Genomic DNA, 24,811 nt, shown 5'->3' on the forward strand with positions numbered 1-24,811 from the left:
ATATTGCTTTTAACTTCAAAACGTGTTGTTTTGCGCTGATGCTAAAATGCAACATATTTATTGTGTATTTGGCACATGCTGTGCTAGTATTCCTCGCTAATAAAATGCCATTTATTACTGATAGGATTGATTATTCTTTGGTAAAAGCCAACACCAATGACTTTAAAAGGATAGTTTTATCAGTATGTCATTTTTATTGGATCTATTAGCATGATTATACCCCTACAATGTTTATCTGTGTATATACTCACAGGTGGAAACCAGTTATTGTTTAATGCTTATTTAAACCCAAAGAAAAATGCTGTTTCCCATTCTTCATCTCAATACAGAGTGATGCATAAATAATGCCCTTGGTATTCTGTCAGCAATCCCATTGGTTCATAACCTGTAATACCTTATAGGACTAGAAGACACATCGGGATCACGAGCAGTCACCTGACCAATCACGCCATTGATACCAGCATTTTCATGAACTTCCAGGAGATACGTTGGTGATGAAAAGACTGGAGGCTCATCTGCATCCTCCACTGTAACTTTTACTGTTGCTGTATCCTTGAATGGTACCCCGCTGATGAAACGAGGATCAATGTGAACATTGGCTGCTTCCACCTTCAGAGTATAGAATTTTTTGCTCTCAAAGTCCAGAGGCTGTTAAGAATGACAAAGATGAATGTCTTTCACTAATGACCACAGAAGCAAGAACAAATGAATGTAATGCTGATGGATGAAAGTTATGTGCATTTAAGCACATTCACTGAGCTTTAATACAACCACAGGATCAGCCTTCTCCTCGCTGAAACCTAGCCTGTAAATTGTGTGGGCATTTATTGATATCTGTTTATTATGTTGCCTCAATGAAGTCAATCTTTTTGTTCTTTGTCCCTTTCCCTTTCTCTTTTAATTTGAAATGCACATAATGCTCTTTGTCTGGGACTGTATAATCAGGATTTCATGCTGGATACATAATACAATTTTATCAGTGATTACACTACCTTCATATAACTGAAACTCCTAATCAGCCACTCGCTAGTAAAAGTTGCAGTGATATCTAATTCAGCCTCCAGGTACAATAAATATTTTATTATTTCTCAGACTATGTATAAAATATAAGAGGCCATGTGCTTCCAAGGAAGTATTATACATAGCAGTAAAACATTATCTATCATATACATTTCTTTTTAACAGTATAATACTTCGTAAGGCCCCTTTTTTGTTTATTGCTGCGTTAAAATCCATTTTAATGATCACATTTCTTACACTGATTGTTTCTGCAGTTTGTACTTCAGAATGCATGGAGACATTTTATCAAAGAAAAGTATACAATACAATACACAATACAATAGCCACAAGAACTGTACACCCACATGCCTTATTATTGAACAGACTCACTTTAACTAATAAACAGTGATGTGTACAATTAGTACAGCATGTATCAGGTTCATGCGTCATTTTCAATGTGCATCATTAGGCCACATGGAAAAATTATTGAGTGGAGCAACAGAGGGAATTAAAGGAGATCCAACTTCATGTACATATTATGAGAGACATCAATCTTTACATCTCCTGTCATTCTTGTTCTCAATTGTTGAACTCCTGATGCTAATCCTTGTCTATCAAGTAATATTGTATTAAATCTGAGAATAAACTTGTTATATTTGACAGTGACACAGAGGAGAGAATTGTCAATCCCCCCTATATAGCCTGATGGTATTGTAGCTATCTTGCTTTGCTTTTGCATTTTTACTCTTTGACAAAGGGCTCTTGCCCGAAACGCGTCAGAGTATTACCTCTGTGTGTCCCCACGATTTAACCATGGAATAAAGTATATTTTGAACCTCATTCTGTTGGTGTTTGGCCCTACTGACTCACAGCTGTGCTCTACATTGTTCCTTTGAATCACTCTTGCTATCTTGCTTTGTAGATGCAAGGTTGATGTTCTAACATTTCTAGATACTGTAAGCCAAATTCAGTGCCTTTGCCACATTCATGTAGAAGTGTATCGCCTAAACTTCTACCTCTCTACTCCAGAAACAGCCATGACTTGGGGGATGTTTCTGTGTACGATTGTGCGAAACACCTATTAGTTAGTGGGAAATAGCCCCATGCTACATTGTGAGCAGGAAAGCAGATAAAAGGCTGTTATGCTTGTGGAACTAGAAGACTCACACCAGGTTGAGTGGACTCTGTAAGATGGAATTAGTGGGTATAAGGATGGATAAAAGCGCTTATATGTATTTATTTGAGTGAAAAGGGCATTCTAAAATCCCAGACAGAGATGAGTAACCTGCCCAGAGCTATACAATGAAGTCAGTGAGGCGTGCAAACCTGACATTTCTAATCAATTGTAAATAATATTGTATATAGAGATGTATAAAATTGTGACACTTCCCTTCCTTGTTTTATTTGTTATTTTTTGGCACAAGATGAAGTTTATTTTGTAAAGCACAACAGTGAGTTTTGAATCATGAAAAAATTCTCTTCGGCACAACAGAATTATGAATAATAAAATCTTAAATGTAATATCTACATTGTAACTCTGATTAGCTACCTCGTCAGGTAGTAAATTGTCAAATACAAGGAAAAGGGACCACACTATAATGTAGAATCCTGCACGGCTTCATATGAGAGTAAGATAATTAAGTATTAATCCCCAATGGATAGGGCATTACCTGGCCATTAATGCTCATGGTGGAAGTGTGGAAGTCCCTAGGTGAAGCCAAGCATTCATGACCAGGTAATGATCAGTCCAGGGGGAATTGTTACTACTGTAGGCTATTTTATATATAAAACATTTTTTTTTGCATTGGTCAGCTTCATCCTCCACTTAATTTACTAACAGCATGTTCCACTCCTGCTCAACCTTTATGGCTGCCCCCTTATGACAGAACACCTCTTAGTCATCAGGTGGCCCTGCACTCCTCACAACACACCTACCATCTCACCCTACAGATTATCAGACTCCCATCCCTTCCTCACATCACATCCTTCCTCTCACCCTACAGATCATCACCCCCCTCCCTTTCATCATATTCCCCAATCTCACATGCCATATGATCAGCCACCCCTCTGCTCCTCACATCACACCTTTCCTCCAGATCACACCCCTGGCCGCAAATTATACCCTCCCCCCACTCACCTCTCCCCTGCCTGCTCCTCACAGCACAACTCTAAAGCACAGGTGAACCTCTCTCCCACCATACGTAGAGAAAACACTGCTCTTTCATTTGGCAAGGTGTCAAAAATTCCAAACGTTACTGATTATTTCTACATGGATTTGTAACTAATCAGAGAGTTAGGGTTTCAAACATGCCCAAAATTACCACTCATTTCCTATGATGTACTTTAATCCACTAAATTTTAAGAACATTGTAGAAAAGAGACAATGAGCCAGTACTAATGAATATGCAAATATAGGGCTAAAATTAAACATTGCTATTTGAAGATTTTTGCTGCTGTGTCTAACAATGAATAAGGAGATCTGCATCCATTGAATGTTACTGAACATGTACTCGATGAAGGACCCTGAGAGGTTTCAAAGCTGGTAACATATCGACTACTTGTTGGTCATAAAAAGGTATCATACCCCCTACTCCCTCTCCCTCCTTTGCTACTACAGGCAGTCCTTGGTTATCCAACGGAATCTGTTCTGGAAGTAGCGTTGGATAGTGACACCGTTGTAAAGTGAGTCCCATGTTAATCAGTGGCGGTGAGTGTTGGATAATGCATCCCGGCATCGAAAAACGGCCCATAGGGTTGCATTGTAAAGCGTTGGATATGCCATTCTTTGTAAAGTGAAACATTGTATAGCGAGGACTACCTGTATATGTACATGTATAACACACTATTGGATGACGTATAAATGAACATTGTTACTTTTTCTTTGGGTAACAACCAGTAAGTAGTTATTTGGTTTCATTTTACTCTAGTGATTTTCCACTTGAATTTTTATTCTTTTCAGCTAGCTTTGCAAAAAAAAGGCGCATTTTCACATGTAAAGCACACAAATGCTACACAATAACAAATAGAAATCACAAATGTATCAGCTTCATTGTTTTCTCTGCATTACAATGGGACATGTTGTGTTGTCTGTGGGAACAAAATCATTGCCGACATTGGTAACTCTATGGGCAGTTTTGTCTTTCTTGAATATTTGTAGAACTAATGTGCAGCACAGAAACCTTAAAGGAGTTGGGTCACATTTGAGTCAAAGAATTACCGTAAATGTCCATTTAATATTGGGGAGAAAATCATCTCTGCACTAACTCATAGCAATTCTCCAAAGAGCAAAGTGATTGGTTCCATTAAAAAAAAAAAACTAAAGATTTCACTAATAGAGTATTTGTTTTCCTAAGACATGCAAAGAGTATAGTGAATTGAAGAACGTTAAGTTAATTATGTAAATTGCTACAGGAGTTCAATGTCAAGATGTACAAATGATTCACTAATGCTACTAAAGATGTGACAACTTGCCCAGATTTACTTCGCCTATGGTTGGTGTGAAAGTGAAAAAATATGCCACATATTAAAAAATCTGAATGTCTAACTTCGCCAGAGAATAATATACCCTGAAATATACATATGTAGTATTGTACCCATTGACTTATGTAACGCCTACAAACCATGATCTATACAACAGGTGGAAAGATACGTCTGTAAACACAACCGAGAAACATGGGTACTGTAAGTGGAAAACATTAATATTTGCATATTCAAATGAGCTCTTGTTTTACCTCTTTATAATTAGTTTTCCATTAGCTTGTAAAGAAAAGGCTGAACAGGGAGCAACATTGTGTACAAATATATACAGTTACAATTATGGCGATAGTGATTCTGTATTTGATGATCTTAAACTGCAGAAAGGCAGATTAAGACTAAACATGATGAATACATTACTAACTTTCATAGATTATAAACTAGCCAGCAAACTTGTGAAATATCAGCTACTGGTGATTTATTTTTAGCTGGCGGGATAATCATTCTTCAGGTGGGATTTAGGAAAGCTGTATGCACAGTACCATGCTGCAGCGTAGGGAAATGGTTCTGGACAAGTTGGTCTATGATGTTCTTTTCAGATACACTGTTACTATTAGTACTTCTGTGACAATGTTTTGCTTATCACAATCATGAAAAAATGGAAGTCTTATAACACTATAACACACATACGTTTACATGAGTGTAACCTCACCTCTAAAGGGTTACTAGTATGGCCAGTGTGTACCGGACCCCACCCGGTGTTGTCATAGGATTATGACACCACCGGAGCATATAAGGGGAAGGAAAAGTTTGAGAACTTTAGGTTCCAGGAGGACAAGAGGAGTGGAGCGTCGGGGAGAGTAGATAAGCAATGTTTATAAAGTAATAGCACAGTGCAGGCCCCCTGTTATACAATTATGTTGTAGATAAGGACCATATATTTTAAGTAAGGATCCCCAAAAGAAGTAATGGAGTCCAGAATATTACAGAAAAGGGAATACGGACCACAGGGGGCCTCAGGAAAGAGGGCTCCCGGATGTTGGTGGATCAGCTCTGACCACAGATCTGCACTAATATTCCCCATCAGTCTATATGGAAGTGGCAGTTCTCAAAAGTGGATCATGTAAGAAAGACACACCATGACTCCTGTAGAGGCCTAGTGAGATCGGCCTGCTTACCGACCACGGATACTCTTAAAGGACTCTGTCCCTGGGCTCTGGTCGGTTAATTAGCATCCCTACCTCAGCCTTGCAGGTCCGCTTCGTGATCGGAGACGAGCAACGTCACAAATAAAGGAAACTTCTACTACAAATGTTCCTGGCGCCAATTATTATACAACCTTGCTACCTCATCGCCCAGCCACCTGAATCCAGCCCCTGAGTCAAAATAACCCTTGCTGAGTAGCCACATAACACACCGATGTATTCTTCCTAGAAGCCGAGCAGGGAGGATTACATTAAGTATACTGTGCATCGCAAATGTTAACTTCTGAGACTTAAAGACCTTCATTTAGATGTACTTGTGTTTTGCGTGCCACAAAACATGCTGGTACATTACCTTACGTAGTCGAATTATTCCATCCTGCGTCTGGGAGTCAGTAGTGATTTCAAATATATCTCTTCCGTCCCCATCAATAATGTCAAACGATGACTTGGCATTTTCCCCAATATCCCTGTCATTTGCCTTCACTCGGCCAACTGCATCACCCAGATCAATGTCCTCTGGTACTCCGAACTGATACTGACCTTACAAATGGAAGAGGCAAAATATTACACTAAAGTTTACATTGATCGGTATATTTCCCAAATGTTATCTTAAAGGTACAGATTTAGCCCAACTCAACTTCCCCAGGGTCTCGTGGTTTCACCTTTTCTGGAGCTACGGGAAGCCACAGCGGTTGTATGCTAATGAGCCAGCAGCTCGTCTTTTCTGCAGCTGGGTTTTCCGCGCTCAATTTCCCCAGCAAACCCCGGCCACGGGACACATAAATTAGGCTACATCTGTATGTTAAATTCCACGAAATTAGAAAACAATATGCATTCAATTTGCTCTAAACCAGGGGGACAAAACTCCAGTCCTCAAGGGCCACCAACAGTGTCAGGTTTTCAGGATATCCCTGCTTCAGCACAGGTGGCTCAGTCTTCGAATGAAGCAGTAAAAGACTGAGCCACCTGTGCTGAAGCCGGGATATCCTGAAAACCTGACCTGTTGGTAGCCTTTCAGGACTGAAGTTGGCCGCACCTGCTCTAAACCACTGTTACATTTACCAATCCAGATAGAGTACAGTCCCCTTGTCCTTGAACATGAAAATGTATTTTGAATTGCATTACTACTACAGTACTGCACCGACACACTTTATTCGAGCAAATACCCGGTATGTACCTGGCAGATACCTGGAATGCGCCGCTCCTCACCTCTGACAAGCCCCGTTGCATTTGCCTTCCCAGCCTGGGTTCATGCCTGGCTGATGGGCGGCTGATTTGTTAAATGATAATGATTAGGATTTAATAGGCTGCAATGCTTCGCGTGTCTACCAGATGGCATAAATTCATGAATTGTAATGCAGTATATATATATATACTGTGCAGTATTGCAGCCAGCGGGAATAAAATGCTTCAATCCCTGCCTGGAAAATAACTCAATGCACTCGGGCAGAAAACAGTCACAAACCTCAATACACCCGGGTATACCCGAATTCGTGGGACTAGCCGAGCTCGAATAAAGTGTGTCGCCAGTGTACATTGCTTCTAGGAATTTCAGTGTTAACAAATCTGAAATGTTAACGCCTTCATTTCAGTCAATATTTCAAACTGGCTAGACTGTCGTCAATGTACTGCATTTAAGGATTTTGTTTTTGTATTTAACGATTTGCAGTCTATTTTGACTAAATCCAATTACAAAGCATGCCCCAGTGCCCTTTAGCAAGCTACTCAGATGACTGAAAGATGGTCCTTGTTCCTAAAATCTGTAATGCACCGATGGACAACCCCCCACTCTCCCTCCTAAATCTTCTCGCAAAACCTAATTAAAGCTTGTGTGTATTCTCTAGTCTGAGATATCACACTGTCCAATTAAAGAAGATTTAAGGATCTCCCAAAACAAGTATTTCAAAATAGGCAACAAGTTCCTCAGACACTAATAACATACAGCATCAGGGAAAATAAGCCTCCTAAAACTACAAAGTATAGAACCAATGATGCACAGACACCACCAACTGCTTACATCTCAATTTTATGGGTAAAAGTATCCTACTGCCTCCAGCACTAAACACAACATGAAGATCATTGGTGCCTAATATTAAAAACCTCAGAGATAATTAGCGATTTGCTAACTTTAATTTGGAACCATTAGATACCATTACTACATAGGATAATTAACAGAAAGGGTAATTATTTACATATTTGATTTTTTTTTTATCCAAATATGCTTTGTAAAATACCATAAAGCATTAACCCAGAATTGTGTACATGTGCAGCAGAAGTACTGATAATGGGGAATGATTATGTTGGGCCTCTTTTACAGCAATGTGCAGTTGTATGTACAAATGTTTCCAACTTTATTACTCAAAGGAACCTATTTATTAATGTGCGAAAATTGACTTTTCCAGCGGACAATGGTAATATTACTCTAAACTGCCAGTCTGTGTATCCAATAAAGAATCTAAACCATGCAAAGTGTTATTTAGGTTGCAGAATGTGTCTGGTGTTTCCGTGTGATACACAGATTTGCTTTGTGAATGAGCAAATTTCATCAAATTAGGTGTCTTTGCATCCGATTCCCATGCTGTGCTTTAAAGCTGTGTTAACAGCGAGCATTAGCTTATATGGGCTCCATGTACTGTAACAATGGTTTTTCAGGCAAAAGGTGACATGGTGTGCTCATTTGCATGTCATTTCCCAGAATCCCTTGCTGCAGTGGAAGCACTGTATGCTGGGTGATAATGGTGAAAGGCAGGGTTGCAGACCTGCCTAAGACATGCCAATGTGCTCACAAGTGATCTTTTTACTTGCTATATAATAATAGAGAGAAAGTTGACACGAAAATGGCAGCAATATTTTTGCATACTGTACTGTTCTTACTTTCTATAGGGTGCAAACTCTTGAGCGTTGCCGCAGTCACAATTTAGCACAAAGTGTATTGCAGTTTAATGAATAGACCAAAGACTAGAAAGTTTGAACAGTTCATTGCAAAATGAAAGGAAGATCCAGAAATGTAATGCTTTTGATAATTGCAATGGCCCAAAACCCATCAATTTATAAAGCTTTTCAGGTTCAATAAATTAGTGATGAGTTTATAATGCCTATAAATATTTTGTTTATATTAGTAAACACATCTCCTGTCTATGAAAAGTTCAGTCCGCGCTCTGGCTCTTTAAACTTGGAGTGTTGGTCCCTCTCAGTTCTCTTGCTGCTTCTGTGTTTATGAGGTGTCTCCCCCACCTCCAAATGTGGTCTCCACCGGAACCCCGATGGTGATACCAATATCAGCAAAACAAGAAAAAACACAAAAGCGCACCAAGATGAGAGATAGATATTGTATTAGCAACAAATAATAAAATTAGTAACTTACATATAAAATTTCCGCTTATTTCCGATCGTTTCTATGCTATCAAAAACGGACAGGCATCCTAAGGACACCTATTGAAGGCCCCGGTTCCTGCACATGTGTGCTACACTCTGCACCACGCTACCACACGTGGAGGACAGGAGAGTGAACAGAGACAGCCCCAGCGCGCGGGTCTGATCTCTCAGAACTGAGATTACCCTTCATACTTCCTATGTGATGCCCTACTCCTGTGATAGACACCAGAATCGGGGATTATTAAAGAAATTTTATATGTAAGTTACTAATTTTATTATTTGTTGCTAATACAATATCTATCTCTCATCTTGGTGCGCTTTTGTGTTTTTTCTTGTTTTACATCTCCTGTCTAATATAACTGTTCAGTGGTCTGTAGAAAATACCGTTAACACACATTAAAAGAAACCTTTCTTCAGGATATTGCCTATAGTATATACAGTATGTACATTATTAAAACCTGCATTAAAAATGTCAACATAATTTCTAATAAACCTGTGCATTATCCACTGACCCATCTTTTTAAGCCCTTGCTATCTTTGTAATGTTTAATCAAGATTTTTGAATTCACACAGACAAGAGATAATGAATATTGAATGAAATAGCTACAGTATGTGAACAGTCTACTTTGAAAAATAAATGTATTTCTTAATAGACATTTGACTTTATTTCTGCATCAGAGGTTTGTGCACAGAGGGATTATTTTCTTCTGAAGTTAATCAGTTTAAGTTACTTTATTTTCTGGGCAAAATGAATAGCTCTACGGGGGTGGGGAGGCTGGAATAATTGGAATAATGTACGAGACGTATATCGCACAGGGCTGAATAAGTGGCTCAGTGAGTAAAGGAACGGACTTTCATAGCAGGGGAGCCCAGATAAAATCTAACCTTGTCAAGTTTGTCTCCCTAGATCGCAGGCACCAAACATAGATTGTAAACTTGTGGTGGCCTGCAATATTCTGTGTACTGTGTCCTCTACTCTCAATCTGAAGGGCTTTAAAGTTGGCTTTTGTCATCTTTCTAAAACTGAGCAGACTCACTTACTCTGGTGGCCTGAGAATAACATACAATTCCACACGTTGCTGTATCTTGGTATGTACAGTATGTATTTGGCTCAATCTCTATAGGGATAAAGTGACTTAAAATTATATGAGGCGTTTACACATTTTCTGAGGATAGTCTATGATTCATTCCAGAAATAGCTGTGTAATGCATCTTCCAAACTAATGGACTAAAATGTCCCCAGTGGATCCCAGCTACTTAATAAGAACATTCAATGTGCTTTTAGGTAAACACTACAATTTCTTGTAAAATGGCAATAAAAACGATTTTCTGGAGAGCTTGCAAGAATAGAACAAGTTCATCTTTTTGATTTTTAAAACCCAAGAGGCTGACATAGATTCACAATTTAATCATAAATACACATTTCCGTCCAGCATACAAACAATAAACTGATAAACAATGCTGTAGGTTTGTTTTCCTTCATGTTACTCTAAGCGTACATTACTGGTTATGGATTTCCTTTTTTTTGTTTTTGTTTCCGAATCTCAGTTTAGAGCAAGTTTTATATTGCGTGTTCATTTTTTCTGATATCTCAGGAAAACGTCATGGTCACATTATTAAAGTCACGTTTTCACATCACAGAAGTTGCGTTGATTAAAACAAGCAGGAGATGAATGTAATATGCTCATGCATATGGACTCATTACGCATGTGCTTATTTACTACTAATGAGTAGCTACTGCTTATTACAAACACTAATTCCAACAATGCCATCATCTTATAGGTACTGTATGTCAAGGATATATTTCTCAGTAATATTTACCTATGGTCCTTTGTACAGTATATGTGCAACTGGGAAGATAAGTTCCATATATTTGGGAATATGTTACACGAATATATGGAAGCCTAAGACTAGGATGGGATTATTTCTGTATTATTAATTTTATAAAGAGACTAATTATGTTTACCAGTAAATATTCAGCTCATACACATTATTGGCTAAACATGCCTATTATGTTAGATTATATAGTATCAGTTATAATGGCACTTTAACAATATTTTGACATATTTTCTGTCAGGTTAGAATGTATTTACCTCTCATTGAAAGTGCCATCAATGATTACATTTTTCCAACCTTTTTTCTCCTGGCCCATATTAAGAAAACTCTAAGGCAATGCATGCTGCTGTTTGAAACAATTACTTTAGGGCACAAGTCCTACTGCAAAATACAGCAAGAATGTTATTTTTAGAAGCAAAGCATTTATATAGCTAAGAGGCACATATTGTGTTAGAATATATCTCCTCACTTCTAAAATCAATCCTCATTATTTTCTTTGTGCATTGAAAGTAAGTGCAAAATATTGAAGAAAATCTCAGCTGGAAGTGGAACCATTTTAACCTGGCTCAGCAAGACATAGATTGGAGCCTTAGCTGGAACAATAGATTTTGAACTAGAGATCATCTGTTTACTAGCTGCAGACTTGCTTTGTTTAAACTCTTCCTCATTTGTATACAAGCCTTCATTTTATCCACTGTGTGAAATGACTATTGGGGAATAATAAGCTTATATTTTAATATTAAAGTATATCCAGGGCTTAAGTCGTATCTCCCACACAATAACACATGGCAATAACTCTTACAATAAGGACATTGCTGAGTGACCTTTATGTTATTGTTTCAAGTTAGAAATTTTCCTCAACGGTCAACATTATGCATTGCGATTGTGCATTAGAAATGCTGGGCCAGTACATACTGTATTTACATACAATAGTAGTTGCACTGATTTTACCAGAGTGCCTCATTAGAGTCCAACAATTCTTTTTGAATGTTCTAAAATATATTCTGAGCTATATCTATTATTGTGCATGAACTTCTAGACTTGTCAGCTCATGTACAATTAAAAGCACTACATATATGTACAGTGGCAATGACTGACGTTCTGATATGCTGTTATATTGTTACATACTGTTCACGCATTACCACTGAATCCATTGGAAAATCCCGCTGTTTGGGCTAAAATGAATATGATTAAAAATGAGGGGAAGATTGACAGTTTGTGTGTTTGCCTCATCCCCTATGTAAAGATGGTATAGCACTCAGATGGGGCAAAATATGCACCTTTATAAAAATAAAACATTTAAAAAAAATTGTGTTTTTCACACTTTAACCAAACAATTCTCCCAACAAATATTACAGTCATACAATTAGAATATTAATTTAAGTGGCTTTAATCTATGACCTTTTCAAAATATAAAATCTAAATACAAGGTAAACGGAGGACTTATTTAGTGACAGAAGCAAAAGCACAGTAAATATACAGAAACAGCGTTTCCCAACTCCAGTGTTCAAGACCTGCCCAACAGGTCAGGTTTTAAGGATAGCCCGGCTTCAGTACAGGTGGCTCAATCAGTGGCTAAGTCAAAGACTGAGCCACTGATTAAGCCACCTGGCTGAAGCAGGGACTGATTGAGCCACCTGTGCTGAAGCTGGAATATCCTGAAATCCTGACCTAGGGTGGGGAGGCCTGGAGTTGGGAACCACTGCACTAAAGTATGAAGGCCATCATGTTTTTTTTAATGGACATTCATAATGGCCATCTCACTTTAGTGAATATGCCCTCAGTATTTCGATTCAAGGCCATTATATAGAGGCATACCCCGGTTTAAGGACACTCACTTTAAGTTCACTCGCTAGTAAGGACATATCGCCCAATAGGCAAACGGCAGCTCATGCATGCGCCTGTCAGCACGTCCTGAACAGCAATACCGGCTCCCTACCTGTACCGAAGCTGTGCGCAAGCGGGGAGACTATAGAGCCTGTTACAAATGCCTGTTACATTAGTTATGCACGTATATGACGATGGCAGTACAGTACAGTACATGCATCAATAAGTGGGAAAAAGGGAGTGCTTCACTTTAAGAACATTTTCGCTTTACATACATGCTCTGGACCCATTGCGTACGTTAATGCGGGGTATGCCTGTACAATTCCTTTTTCAATTGTTTTAATAACAATACCATGGTTGTAAATTGTAAACTGCAAAAATACAATTAATTACAGCTGCAAAGGTATTTGGTAACATTTTCTGCAATCAGAATCCACTAATATTTCTACAATGACAAATCATGCTTAAAAAAAATATATTCTTTATAAAGGTCTCTAAAACAATCCCTGGCAGAACCAATTCACCTTGAATTGATCATTGAAAGACTATTATTAAGATTCAGTGCTTTTGTCATTCAATATAGAAGCAGCTTCTTTGAATACTATAACACAGTACGTGGAAACGTCAGATATGGAAATGTTTCTTATCTTGGGTATGTTAATATTTGTCGTGGAACCGAGCATGTTCTCAAGCTGCGGCATTGATCTTACCCCAGAGTAATATTTAAAATTCTTTGTCTTCCAGAAAATGTGAATAAAATAGGGCCCAATAATTGATACCGTATGAAAATAAAACAGAAGCAGCATTGCAGCATTGCTTTTCTATAAAGGGTAGGAGTAGCGGAGGGCATTTATGCATTCAAAGTTTTCAAACGTACACATATACAGATAAAGCAAGGGTTATTGCACCTGCTAATAATACAGAACATCTCACATTTTCCATAGGAGATGGCAATGATAACGCAGAATATCGCACAATATTACAGAATATCCAACCATAACATAGGGAGCAGTAACCCCTGCAACATCTGTATGTACATCATTTGATCGAATAATAAACAAATGTATCTGTTTATTTTCACTATAAGGAAATCTTACTAAAAATGATTGTAGTTGCACTAAGATGAGGAAAAAGGGGTTCCAAATGCACACAATCGCATCAGAGTATATAGAAAAAGGGGGAAAAAACACACAATAGTGTAATATTGTATAATACAGTTTGATCAAAGGAGGTAATGCACTCACATTTTATGCAGTCAAGCGGGCATTTCGGTTACTGACTTTAACCACACTGATGTTACAGGTTCTGTGTGGACAGGATACCTCCGGCAGTGCAGATCGTCTCCAACGATAGGGTCTGCAGTGTTGTACAGGGTCACCGTTGACAGGATACTCTTAATAGAACAGATATAAACCAAAAATAGTGTGATGCTGTATAGGTAGGTATCAGTAGAGTGGTAAAGCAGAGTGTGCACTCACATTTTATGTGAAGATATATAGGCTTGTGGTTGTTTAAAGTGACCAACTTATACGGGTGGTTCTGGAATAAACAGGTTGATTCCAAAAAGAAAAAAAAAAGGGAAAGGATGCAGGAAAAAAGGAAAAAATCTTTATAGCATAAAAACAGTATAGCAATAAGATATCCTGAGGGAGCTAAATAAAGCAACTGGATCCCAACTCCCAATAAACCCCAGCGATGGCCATACACCAGGGGATATAGCTAGGAACCCCCTGGAAGACGTCTGCTAAGACGAAATGCGTAGGGACATCTTTCACTTACCTTACAGATTGCAAAGGACCTTTGGGGTTTATTTGGAGCATTGTTATCTCCTCCTAGCTATATCCCCTGGTGTATGGCCATCGCTGGGGTTTATTGGGAGTTTGGATCCAGTTGCTATATTTAGCTCCCTCAGGATATCTTATTGCTATACTGTTTTTATGCTATAAAGATTTTTTCCTTTTTTCCTGCGTCCTTTCACTTTTTTTTTTCTTTTTGGAATCAACCTGTTTATTCCAGAACCACCCGTATAAGTTGGTCACTTTAAACAACCACAAGCCTATGTATCTTCACATAAAATGTGAGTGCACACTCTGCTTTACCACTCTACTGATACCTACCTATACAGCATCACACTATTTTTGGTTTATATCTGAACTATTGAGAGTATCCTGTCAACGGTGACCCTGTACAACACTGCGGACCCTATCGTTGGAGACGATCTGCACTGCCGGAGGTATCCTGTCCACACAGAACCTGTAACATCAGTGTGGTTAAAGTCAGTGACCGAAATGCCCGCTTGACTGCATAAAATGTGAGTGCATTACCTCCTTTGATCAAACTGTATTATACAATATTACACTATTGTGTGTTTTTTCCCCCTTTTTCTATATACTCTGATGAGATTGTGTGCATTTGGAGCCCCTTTTTCCTCAACGACTCAAGTGGCTTAGAACGGACCCATTTGCTCTCCGGTGCAGCACCCATCAAAGAGATCCTCATTTCTGGATTATATCGTATCCTTTTAATTTCACAGTTTTTGCGCTTGTTTCTTTCTCTTTTTTACCCAGTTGCACTAAGATGACTTGTATTATTTAACCAGTATATATACAGCTGAGCCTCGTTATAACGCAGTCCTCGGGGCCCACCCGATACAACCACGTTATAACCGGGATCACGATTTAAAAATAAAAATAAATGCCGCCGTGATCACGGGTTCCACGTCCGCTGGAGCGGAAGACCTGGGATAACTCTCCCAACTCTCCCTGAACCTGGCGTCGCAGCAGCAACCCCTTGCCCACCTACACGCAGCATTACACTTCACCTGCAGCAGCTGATCTGTGCTGAGAAGCTGTGAGTCTGCGAGAGAAGAGGGAGCGGGGGGGAGGATCTCACAGAGTCTGGGCCAGGATGTCAGCTGTCCCTGTGAGCCCCGGCCAGGAACCAGCTCCCTTCTCAACTCCCCCCAGAGGAGGTACTGGGAGGAAGGGAGGTGTTTGTCTGTGTGTGTGGTGATGTGCAGGAAGGGGGGATGTGATGGGCAGGGGGGATGGGATGTGCAGGGGGGTGATGTGCAGGCAGGGGGATGTGATGGGCAGGGGGGATGGGATGTTCATGGGGGGTGATGTGATATGCAGGGGGATGTGATATGCAGGGGGGGATGTGCAGGCAGGGAATGTGATGTGCAGGAATGGGTGATGTGCAGGCTGGGGGAGTGATGTGCAGGAAGGGGGGAAGTGATGGGCAGGGGGGATGGGATGGGATGTGCAGGGGAGTATTGTGTGTGTGTCCGTCCGTTAGCAATAAAGCTTTTTTTTTATTATTATTTTTCTTTTAAAAAACAGGCGCCATGCTCACACCACGTTATAAGCGGATCCGCATTTTAGCGGATCGGGCTATAACGGGGTTGAGCTGTATATATATATATATATATATATATATATATATATATATATATATATATATATATATATATAGACTATTGTCTAGATATATATATATAGGTTAATCCCAAATCACACAGCAATAAATTCATTCTAAAGCAATTTTTTTTCTGTGGTCATCACCAATGTGCGCTATTTTTATTTATTAATTAATATACAGTATTCTAATAGTGGAACCTAAAAGAAAATAATCACAGTCAAGTAAAAGTGTAGCTATACTTACTCATTGCAAATTTGGGAGGATTGTCATTGACATCAGTAAGAGTAACTGTAACTGTTGTAGTTCCAGAAAGTCCACCCATGTGTCCACCCATGTCCTTGGCTTGAATGACCACAAGATATTCCTCTCTGGCTTCTCTGTCCATGTTAGAAAGTGCCGTCTTAATTATTGCTAAAAAAAGAAGGAGAGTCCGCACTAAGATATTTGTAATAATAACATTAGAGCGTTTTCTACCCGAGAGAGAAAGAAGGTAAAGAACCAAACAATTCTAAGTATCTACTGTATAGTCTAAGGCAGGGGTGCTCAAACTGGGGGGGCGCGCCCCCCAGGGGGAGCACAAGATTTTCGGGGGGGATGGGGAGGGGCGGTAACAGGGGCCCTGTGCTTCCCCCAAGGCATTTAAATTAAATGCCGGGATCGCACAAGGCCTCTGTAACTTTACTTACCTTAACTTTCCAATGATGCGTCACAATTGGCAGCCAGGTGTCAAATGACATCGCGGTGCCATAGCAATGTGACGTTACTTGACCCCGCAGCGTCCCAATCGGGGGGGGGAGGGCGAGTAGGGGTAAGAGCAGGGAGGAGGGTCACAGGGATAAGAGCTTGCGTACCTCTGGTCTAAGTGATAAAGTAAGAAGTGTTTACGGTGCAGATATAGTGCAGTACTAATGCTTGAAACATTGGAAGAATCTACTTTCGTTCACCAGTTTATACTACTATCAAATAAATGCTCCTATAACCTGGTGATTTACAGTAGATGCTGTGTATTTATTTATTAGTTTTTTTGTTGAACGAGGAAGAGGTGGTAACAAGTTTGCAAGTTGCTTGAATTATCCATGTGTGAGGTCACATTATACTGTATCACACATTATACTAATTACGTTCTCGGTTTTTATCTGAATGAGTCCAGTGAGCGACTCTGCCAAAGTAAAGATTCCTATTATGATATTATCCACATCTTGTACACAACATTTTTTCTCACTTAACACAATCATCCATATTGAAGTGGGGCTGGCATTACCTCCTCAACGTTCACCCCCAAAGTCAAATTCACAGTGAATAAATAGTTACTGTAGGTGTTATGCACAGCTCATACTTCAATAAACACTTGAATATATGATTCCCTGCAGAAGCTTATGGAGTGAGGTCTGGACTACAGTATGTGTAGCAATCCCCACGATCTTTACAGATCAGAAGTTGTCACACACAAATAAAATTATTGGGTTATACTGCAGTTGGGGTCAAATATTAAAACTTAACATGGTGTAAAAACAGAACGTTGAAGACCATATATAGATAGCAATGAAGAACTAGAAAACTCCATTTACTTTACCACCTCTGTGCCATATCCTTCATTTTACCCAGAGAGTATCGCTCAAGAAAATATAGCCATAAACCTTTCATTATGCAGAAAAGACCAATTTCTCAGTACGACTTGGTTTTATTGTTGTACACAGGTTGTGCATACTCATTCATCACTGGGATGTTGATAAGGGCAGCATTCGTATTTATGAATTTACTTTGGTTTAGAGAAAATCATATTTAACTTTAAACTGATAAGCTGATTACATGAAAAATGAGGAGCACACGTCTTCTCATACGTGAACCTTCATCCTGACACCCACTGACATCGTTACAAATGCAGTGGAAAACATTTGACTCACATTGTTCTTTTTTTGAAGTGCAACAATGTTCCTTATCTAGATAATATGCCACTTTGTATTGCAAAACGATTTTTCAAATGACAGCATGGCAATCTCCACCTGATATGTACATGTTTGATATACAGTGCCTTATACAGTGCAACAATTCTAAAAGACATTAGGAGGGAAGAAAGATTAGTCTATTTCATACACAATGTTACAAACGGTATGTATACATAAATCTTATCAAAGCATATTATATCCCAAAGAAAGCACAAATTTACCACTAATAGTGACTGTGAGGAATTACTCAATGATTTTCAGATATTTATGCCATAGTCACTGGTGTTAAATTAATAGTAACCAATACAGTGCCAGTTAAATCCACCTCATATATTTCAGAGGAAAGATTTTGATGTACCCCAGAATTACAAAAAGGCAGACATATATAATAAAGTGTGACATGTAATTATGTCTGTATATCTGACCTTCACATCTACTTCTAGTGATTCCTCCTTTACTTGTTGAATGTTTGGGGCAGCTTTAGTATTTATGTATTTATAAAATGTTTTACCAGGAAGTACTGATGCAGCGGCCGTTATTCGAACACTTCACGCGTCATGTACATCAGAATCCCGATTTGAAACCGCGGGATGAATTGCAGCCTTCCCGCAAAAAGATGCGAGCGCGGCGAGTGCAGAAAAACAAATTTGAGTGTTCTGGCTTTTAAAAACATGAAATTGACACAGTAGCACAGTAGCACTTTACTGTACACATTACAATTCATCCATTTTATTGCAAACGAAGAAACAGAATCCATGAAATTCAAACAACACATTCGCGATAAGCGCGGGTGCCCGGGGCGATTGGCCACGTTCATGCTGCGTGGGGAACATCAGAGAACTCAAAATCGGCGCCGTGATGTGTCCGAATAACGGCCGCTGCATCCGTAATGCATTGAGAGTTACTTCTCGTTTTTAAGTATGTCCTGGGCACAGAGTTATGATAACAATACATGGTTACATAAATTGGACAGGGTTATACATTATATTAAAGACATTTCATGAACAGTTAGAGATAATATATGTTATAGGCTTATGTAACAGTTACAGACCACATTAAAATGTGAGAGCTTTAGATTTGAAAGAACTCAGATTGGTGGCGGCTTTGTGAGTCTCGGGTATATTGTCGTGAGGTGCACGGTAAGAGAAGGAATTTCTATAAAGATAATGGGGCCAATAAATAAAGATATACATACATACATTAGCAGCATTATCCATAGAATAAAAAGTATTTTCAGTGCAACTTACTACGTTACACTAAGATTTTAATAATTGATTTAACCAATTTATGATTAATATAAATATATTTAAATTGCAGCCACATTGCATAGCAGGGTGACTGTGATCAATAGCAAACCATTTATTTAATTTACTGAGCCTCTAAATATTAGGTCAAGTAAGCTTCTCACTTTATAGGCAACTGTCCATGTTAATTATTCAATGTGATCAGCAGACAGTCAGGTCATGAAAACACAAACAAAGTATCTGAGCGTTGAAATACCCAATAAATGTACTACAATTAACAGGTTCATGTGACGCTGAGCTATAAGAAGTCTATGACAATTGCAACATAAAATAAAACACACAATGCTTTTCCTGCCATTCTTTTTAATGGCAATGTATTTAAGAATGTAATTTGTACACACTGCTGTGCAAATGCTATAATGAATGCTGTGTATAGTCTGATTAAATCAAAGGCTATTTACATATACAACAGATTAACAATGAATGTACTGTACAGTGTCTATGCCGTGCCTTCCAAAGTGAGCTACAGTACCAAACAAGATATCTACAGAATTTCACATTTTTAACCAATAACACATCTTCGGAACACATTCATTTACTGTGACCCTCAGTTAGCGAAATCAACATTCAGTGCAAATATGGAGACCGCAAAGCACAGGCTTAACTGATGCAATTGTATGTTGTGTCATTGGCAATCCACTAAAATAGCGATCTGAAATCCTTACACTTGAAAACATGTTACTTGCCAGCTAATGACTTCTGCAATGTATCACCAGACACACTCCGAACATTTATAGCCCAAAATGATTTTACAAAACAAGGATAATGTGGGACAATTCTTGGGGGCCTATGCTATAAGCGTTCATAAGCCACTTACCGAGCACTTATCGGCCAAAATGCCTACTGTTATTCAGTAAGCCTCGACAAGTGAACGATAAAGGCATGAATCGCCAATAATTTCAGCCGTCATAAAAAAATTGCCGGGTAAGCGGCGATAAGCCACTTATCGGCAGGTTATGAAACGCATGCAATTCTAGTAGCCACAATTAGGTTATCGAGGCCTATCGCGGCTCTAGAATGGCGAGTTTCTCCCAAAATTCTCACGCCAGGAAAAGTTGGTGTGAGGCTGGTGAGAGCCGGCGAGACAGGACTTAGAAAAAAAATGCTTTGATTCTGCATCAGATTGATGCCGGGAGTCTCCGGAGCTGATATCCATTAATATCAGCACCGGAGACCTCAGGAATCAATCCCATGCATTAAAAATGCATTTACAGACAACTTCATTACCTTAGCGGCTAACCGCTAAGGCAATGAAGGGGTTACCCCCTCCCGCTACCCACCAAAGGCCAAATATCACCTTCACCCACCCCCGCTACCCACAATAAACACTAATACCCACCTCCTCTACCCCCACATGATTGATACCAGAGGCTGCGGGTGTCCTCAGGTGGTCCCCGTGGCTGTCTAGGGGCCCTCGGATGGTCCATGTGGGTGGTCCCCATGAGTGTCTGGGGGGCCCTCTGGTGATCCCCGTGGGTGTCTGGGGGCCATCGAGTGGTCCCCTCTGGTGTCTGGGGGCCCTTGGGTGGTCCCCGCGCGTGTCCATGGGTCCTCGGGTGGTCCCTGCAGTACCAATCCTGTGGCCAAAAAGAAAAATGTGCAATACATCCTCCTCTCCCCCTCTCCCCCTCTCCCCCAACACATACAGTACAGTAATGGGTAAAATAACTATAATCCAGATATGGATAATAACTCATTTGCCCATTATAAAATAAATCATTAGCCAGCCAGCATAACCTCTACCCATTGATTGGTATAGTGGTATATCATAACTGCTATAGTAATTAAGGGGTTAACCCCCATCCCTCGTCACCCACCCGGGAGGACTTACCACCCACCCCGGGACCACTATACCCAGCCTGTACCCATTGATTGGCATAGTAGTACATCATACCCATATAATATGGGCATGATAAGCCACTATAGCAGTCAATGGTCACCTAATAAAAAAGCATGAAGGCCAAAAATACACAATAATAAAAGATATACACAAGCACCTCAACACCACATTTCAAGAAATAAAAGCACTAGCCAACCAATTAAATACATAAATAAAAGCATTAGCCAACCAATTAAATAAATAAAAGCACTAACCAACCAATCAATTTAATAAATAAAAGCACTAGCCAACCAATTTAATAAATAAAAGCAATAAACAACAAAACAATTACTTTATTTTAAACACTAGCCAACAAAACAAATAATTAATTTAAAACGCTAACCAATCCTAAAATGTACTAAAAACAAGCCATCCAAATTCCAAACAATTGAATCCAAAATATAAAAACAAATAGAAAAAATTACAATCAATTGAAAACAAGCATTTGCCCCCAAAAATGCATTGGCTGTCACTGTATGCATCTGTACCCTAAAGGGGCACAGATTAATACATAAGCAGTCAGTGGGCGATCACAAACATAAAAATAAATAAATACAATGAAAAAACCTGAAAAAAAAAGACATTTACATAAATTCAATATTTCTCTTACCTTTAGAAGTCTTCACCCTCCGAATCCCGTTGTATCTGTAATCTCTCGTACCGCGACGTCATAACTCACAATCCAACGCCATCCATCCAGAAGACCATCATCAGGTATAAAACAAAACAAATCTTCTTTCTTTTATCTTTTATCACCGTCTTCTTTCTTCATCTGTCATTATTTTCTTTATTTCTTTAATCTTCTTTCTTCATCTGTCAATCCAAAACCCAATGGTAAATCAAGAACAGAATGTTGCCTCGTCGGATTCGAGGTAAAATGAGATGTACAGGCCTTATATATGGCCTGTGACGTCACATTTTATGGTCAATTGGTACAGGATGTCACTTTAAGGGATAATGTCACATCCTTTGTAACTAATATAACCTATCACATGGTACAGCAACCAATGGGATTGTCTTCAATCCCATTGGCTGTAATACTATGTGATATAGCCATGTGGTTTTAAGGATGTGATGTACCTCCCTTGGAGATGATGTCACATCCTTAAAAAAAAAATGAGGCAGGCACATGATACAGCGTCCAATCGGATTGGAGCTGTACCATTTGACCATAAAATGTGTCATCACAGGCCATATATCAGGCCTGTATGTCTCATTTTACCACAAGAAGCCGACGAGACAACATCCTGTTGTGGATTTACCATTGGGTTTGGGATTGACAGATGAAGAAAGAAGATTAAAGAAAAGAAGAAAATAATGACAGATGAAGAAAGATGACGGTGAAAGAAGATAAAAGAAAAATGTGTTTGTTTTTTTACCTGATGCTGGTCTTCAAGGTGGATGGCGTAGGATTGCGGGTGATGATGTCGCGGTACGAGAGATTGCAGATACAACGGGATTCGGAGGGTGAAGACTTCTAAAGGTAAGAGAAATATTGAATGTATGTAAATGTGTTTTTTGGGGAATTGGGAATTTTGCTATCACAGGTAATCGAGGCTTTCTAAATATCGTGATAGCAACGCTCAAACAGGCGGTTTAAATTGCCCGGCGATTTTTTATATGAACGCTTATATCATAGGCCCCTTGGTGTCTACATGGGGACTCGAGAGCTGAAATTATAGGCACTGTGCGAGATTCATGAATACTCCTTCAAGTTTATTGATATCATGTCCAATAATCTAATTTTTTTCATTGTATTTATTTATTTTTATGTTTGTGATTGCCCATTGATTGATAATGTATTAATCTGTGCCCCTTTAGGGTACAGATAAATACAGTGACAACCAATGCATTTTTTGGCAAATGCTTGTTTTGAATTGATTGTAATATTTTCTATTTGTTTTTATTGTTTGGACTAGTTTGGAAATTGGATGGCTTGTTTTTAGTACATTTTAGGATTGGTTAGCGTTCTAAATTATTTATTTTGCTGGCTACTGGTTTAAATTAATTTATTGTTTTGTTGGTTGGTGCTTATATTTATTAAATTGATTGGTTGGCTTGTGCTTTTATTTATTTAATGGGGGTGTTTAGTTGCTTGTGTATATCTTGTATTTTTGTGTATTTTTGGCCTTCATGCTTTTTTATTAGGGTGACCATTGACTGCTTTAGTAGCTTATCATGCCCATATTATATGGGAATGATGTACTACTATGCCAATCAATGGGTACAGGCTGGTAATAGTGGTCCCGGGGTGGGTGGTTAGGCTTCCAGGGTGGGTATTGTATTGTATTGTATGTCTTTATTTATATAGCGCCATTAATGTACATAGCGCTTCACAGCAGTAATACATGTGGTAATCCAATAAATAACAGATAATATAAATAACAGATCATGGGAATAATTGCTTTAGACATTAAGGAAGAGGAGTCCCTGCTCCGAGGAGCTTACAGTCTAATTGGTAGGTAGGGAGAATGTACAGAGACAGTAGGAGGGAGTTCTGGTAAGTGCATCTGCAGGGGGCCAAGCTTTATGTGACATGTATTCAGAATAGCCACAGTGCTATTCATATGCTTCTTTAAGCAAGTGTGTCTTAAGGTGGGTCTTAAAGGTGGATAGAGAGGGTGCTAGTCGGGTACGGAGGGGAAGGGCATTCCAGAGGTGAGGGGCAGTCAATGAAAAAGGTTTAAGGCGGGAGAGGGCTTTAGATACAAAGGGGGTAGAAAGAAGACATCCTTGAGAAGAACGCAAGAGTCTGGATGGTGCATAACGAGAAATTAGGGCTGAGATGTAAGGAGGGGCAGAAGAGTGTAAAGCTTTAAAAGTGAGGAGAAGAATGGAGTGTGAGATGCGGGATTTGATCGGAAGCCAGGAGAGGGATTTCATGAGGAGAGATGCTGAGACAGATCTAGGAAAGAGTAGAGTGATTCTGGCAGCAGCGGGTGATGAGGGATGGGGGTTAACCCCTTAATTACTATAGCAGTTATTAACTGCTAAGGTGATTAAGGGGTTAGGAGCCATTAGATTATATTTTGTCTTGTATTCTTTCTGGCAACGGAAGACATGGACCTGGAATATGCTGATGATGGCAGGGGTAAGTCAAAGGTTTATTTTCTTTATTTATGCTGGCTGGCTAATGTTTTATTTTATAATGGGCAAATGAGCTATTATCCATATCTGGATAATAGTTATTTTGCCAATTACTGTACTGTATGTGTTGGGGGGGGTGTATTTATTTGAATGTATTGCAAAAAAATTGCCACAGGATTGGTACTGCAATCCAACAGGGACCCGCGGGGACCGCTGAGTGCCCGCAGATACCCGTGGGAACCACCTGATGACCCTGGACACCCATGGGGACCACCCGAGGGCCCACAGACACCTGTGGGGACATCCTGAGGACCAGAGGGACCCCCTGAGGGACCACAGACAAACGCAGGGACCACCTGGGGACCCCCAGACACCCGTGGGACACGCTAGGGTCACCAGGCACCCACGGGGACCATGTGAGGACCGCCAGTCACTCACAGGGACTACCCGAGGGCCCCC

At 39.5% G+C, this 24,811-nt stretch overlaps 1 protein-coding gene across 2 annotated transcripts in view; it reads right to left on the minus strand.

Moving 5' to 3' along the window:
* CDH8 (cadherin 8) overlaps positions 1-24,811 on the minus strand; it is a 215,243-nt gene that overhangs the window by 64,903 nt on the left and 125,529 nt on the right. For both annotated transcript variants that reach the window (XM_075576755.1, XM_075576756.1), the window contains exons 5-7: positions 16,380-16,547; positions 6,031-6,218; positions 395-648 (exon numbers count right to left, since the gene is read on the minus strand). In XM_075576755.1, the coding sequence (XP_075432870.1) occupies positions 395-648; positions 6,031-6,218; positions 16,380-16,547 (610 nt within the window). The remainder of the gene's footprint in view (positions 1-394; positions 649-6,030; positions 6,219-16,379; positions 16,548-24,811) is intronic.

Source organism: Ascaphus truei, chromosome 19, assembly GCF_040206685.1.
Source record: "Ascaphus truei isolate aAscTru1 chromosome 19, aAscTru1.hap1, whole genome shotgun sequence".
Classification (NCBI taxonomy): Eukaryota; Metazoa; Chordata; class Amphibia; order Anura; family Ascaphidae; genus Ascaphus; species Ascaphus truei.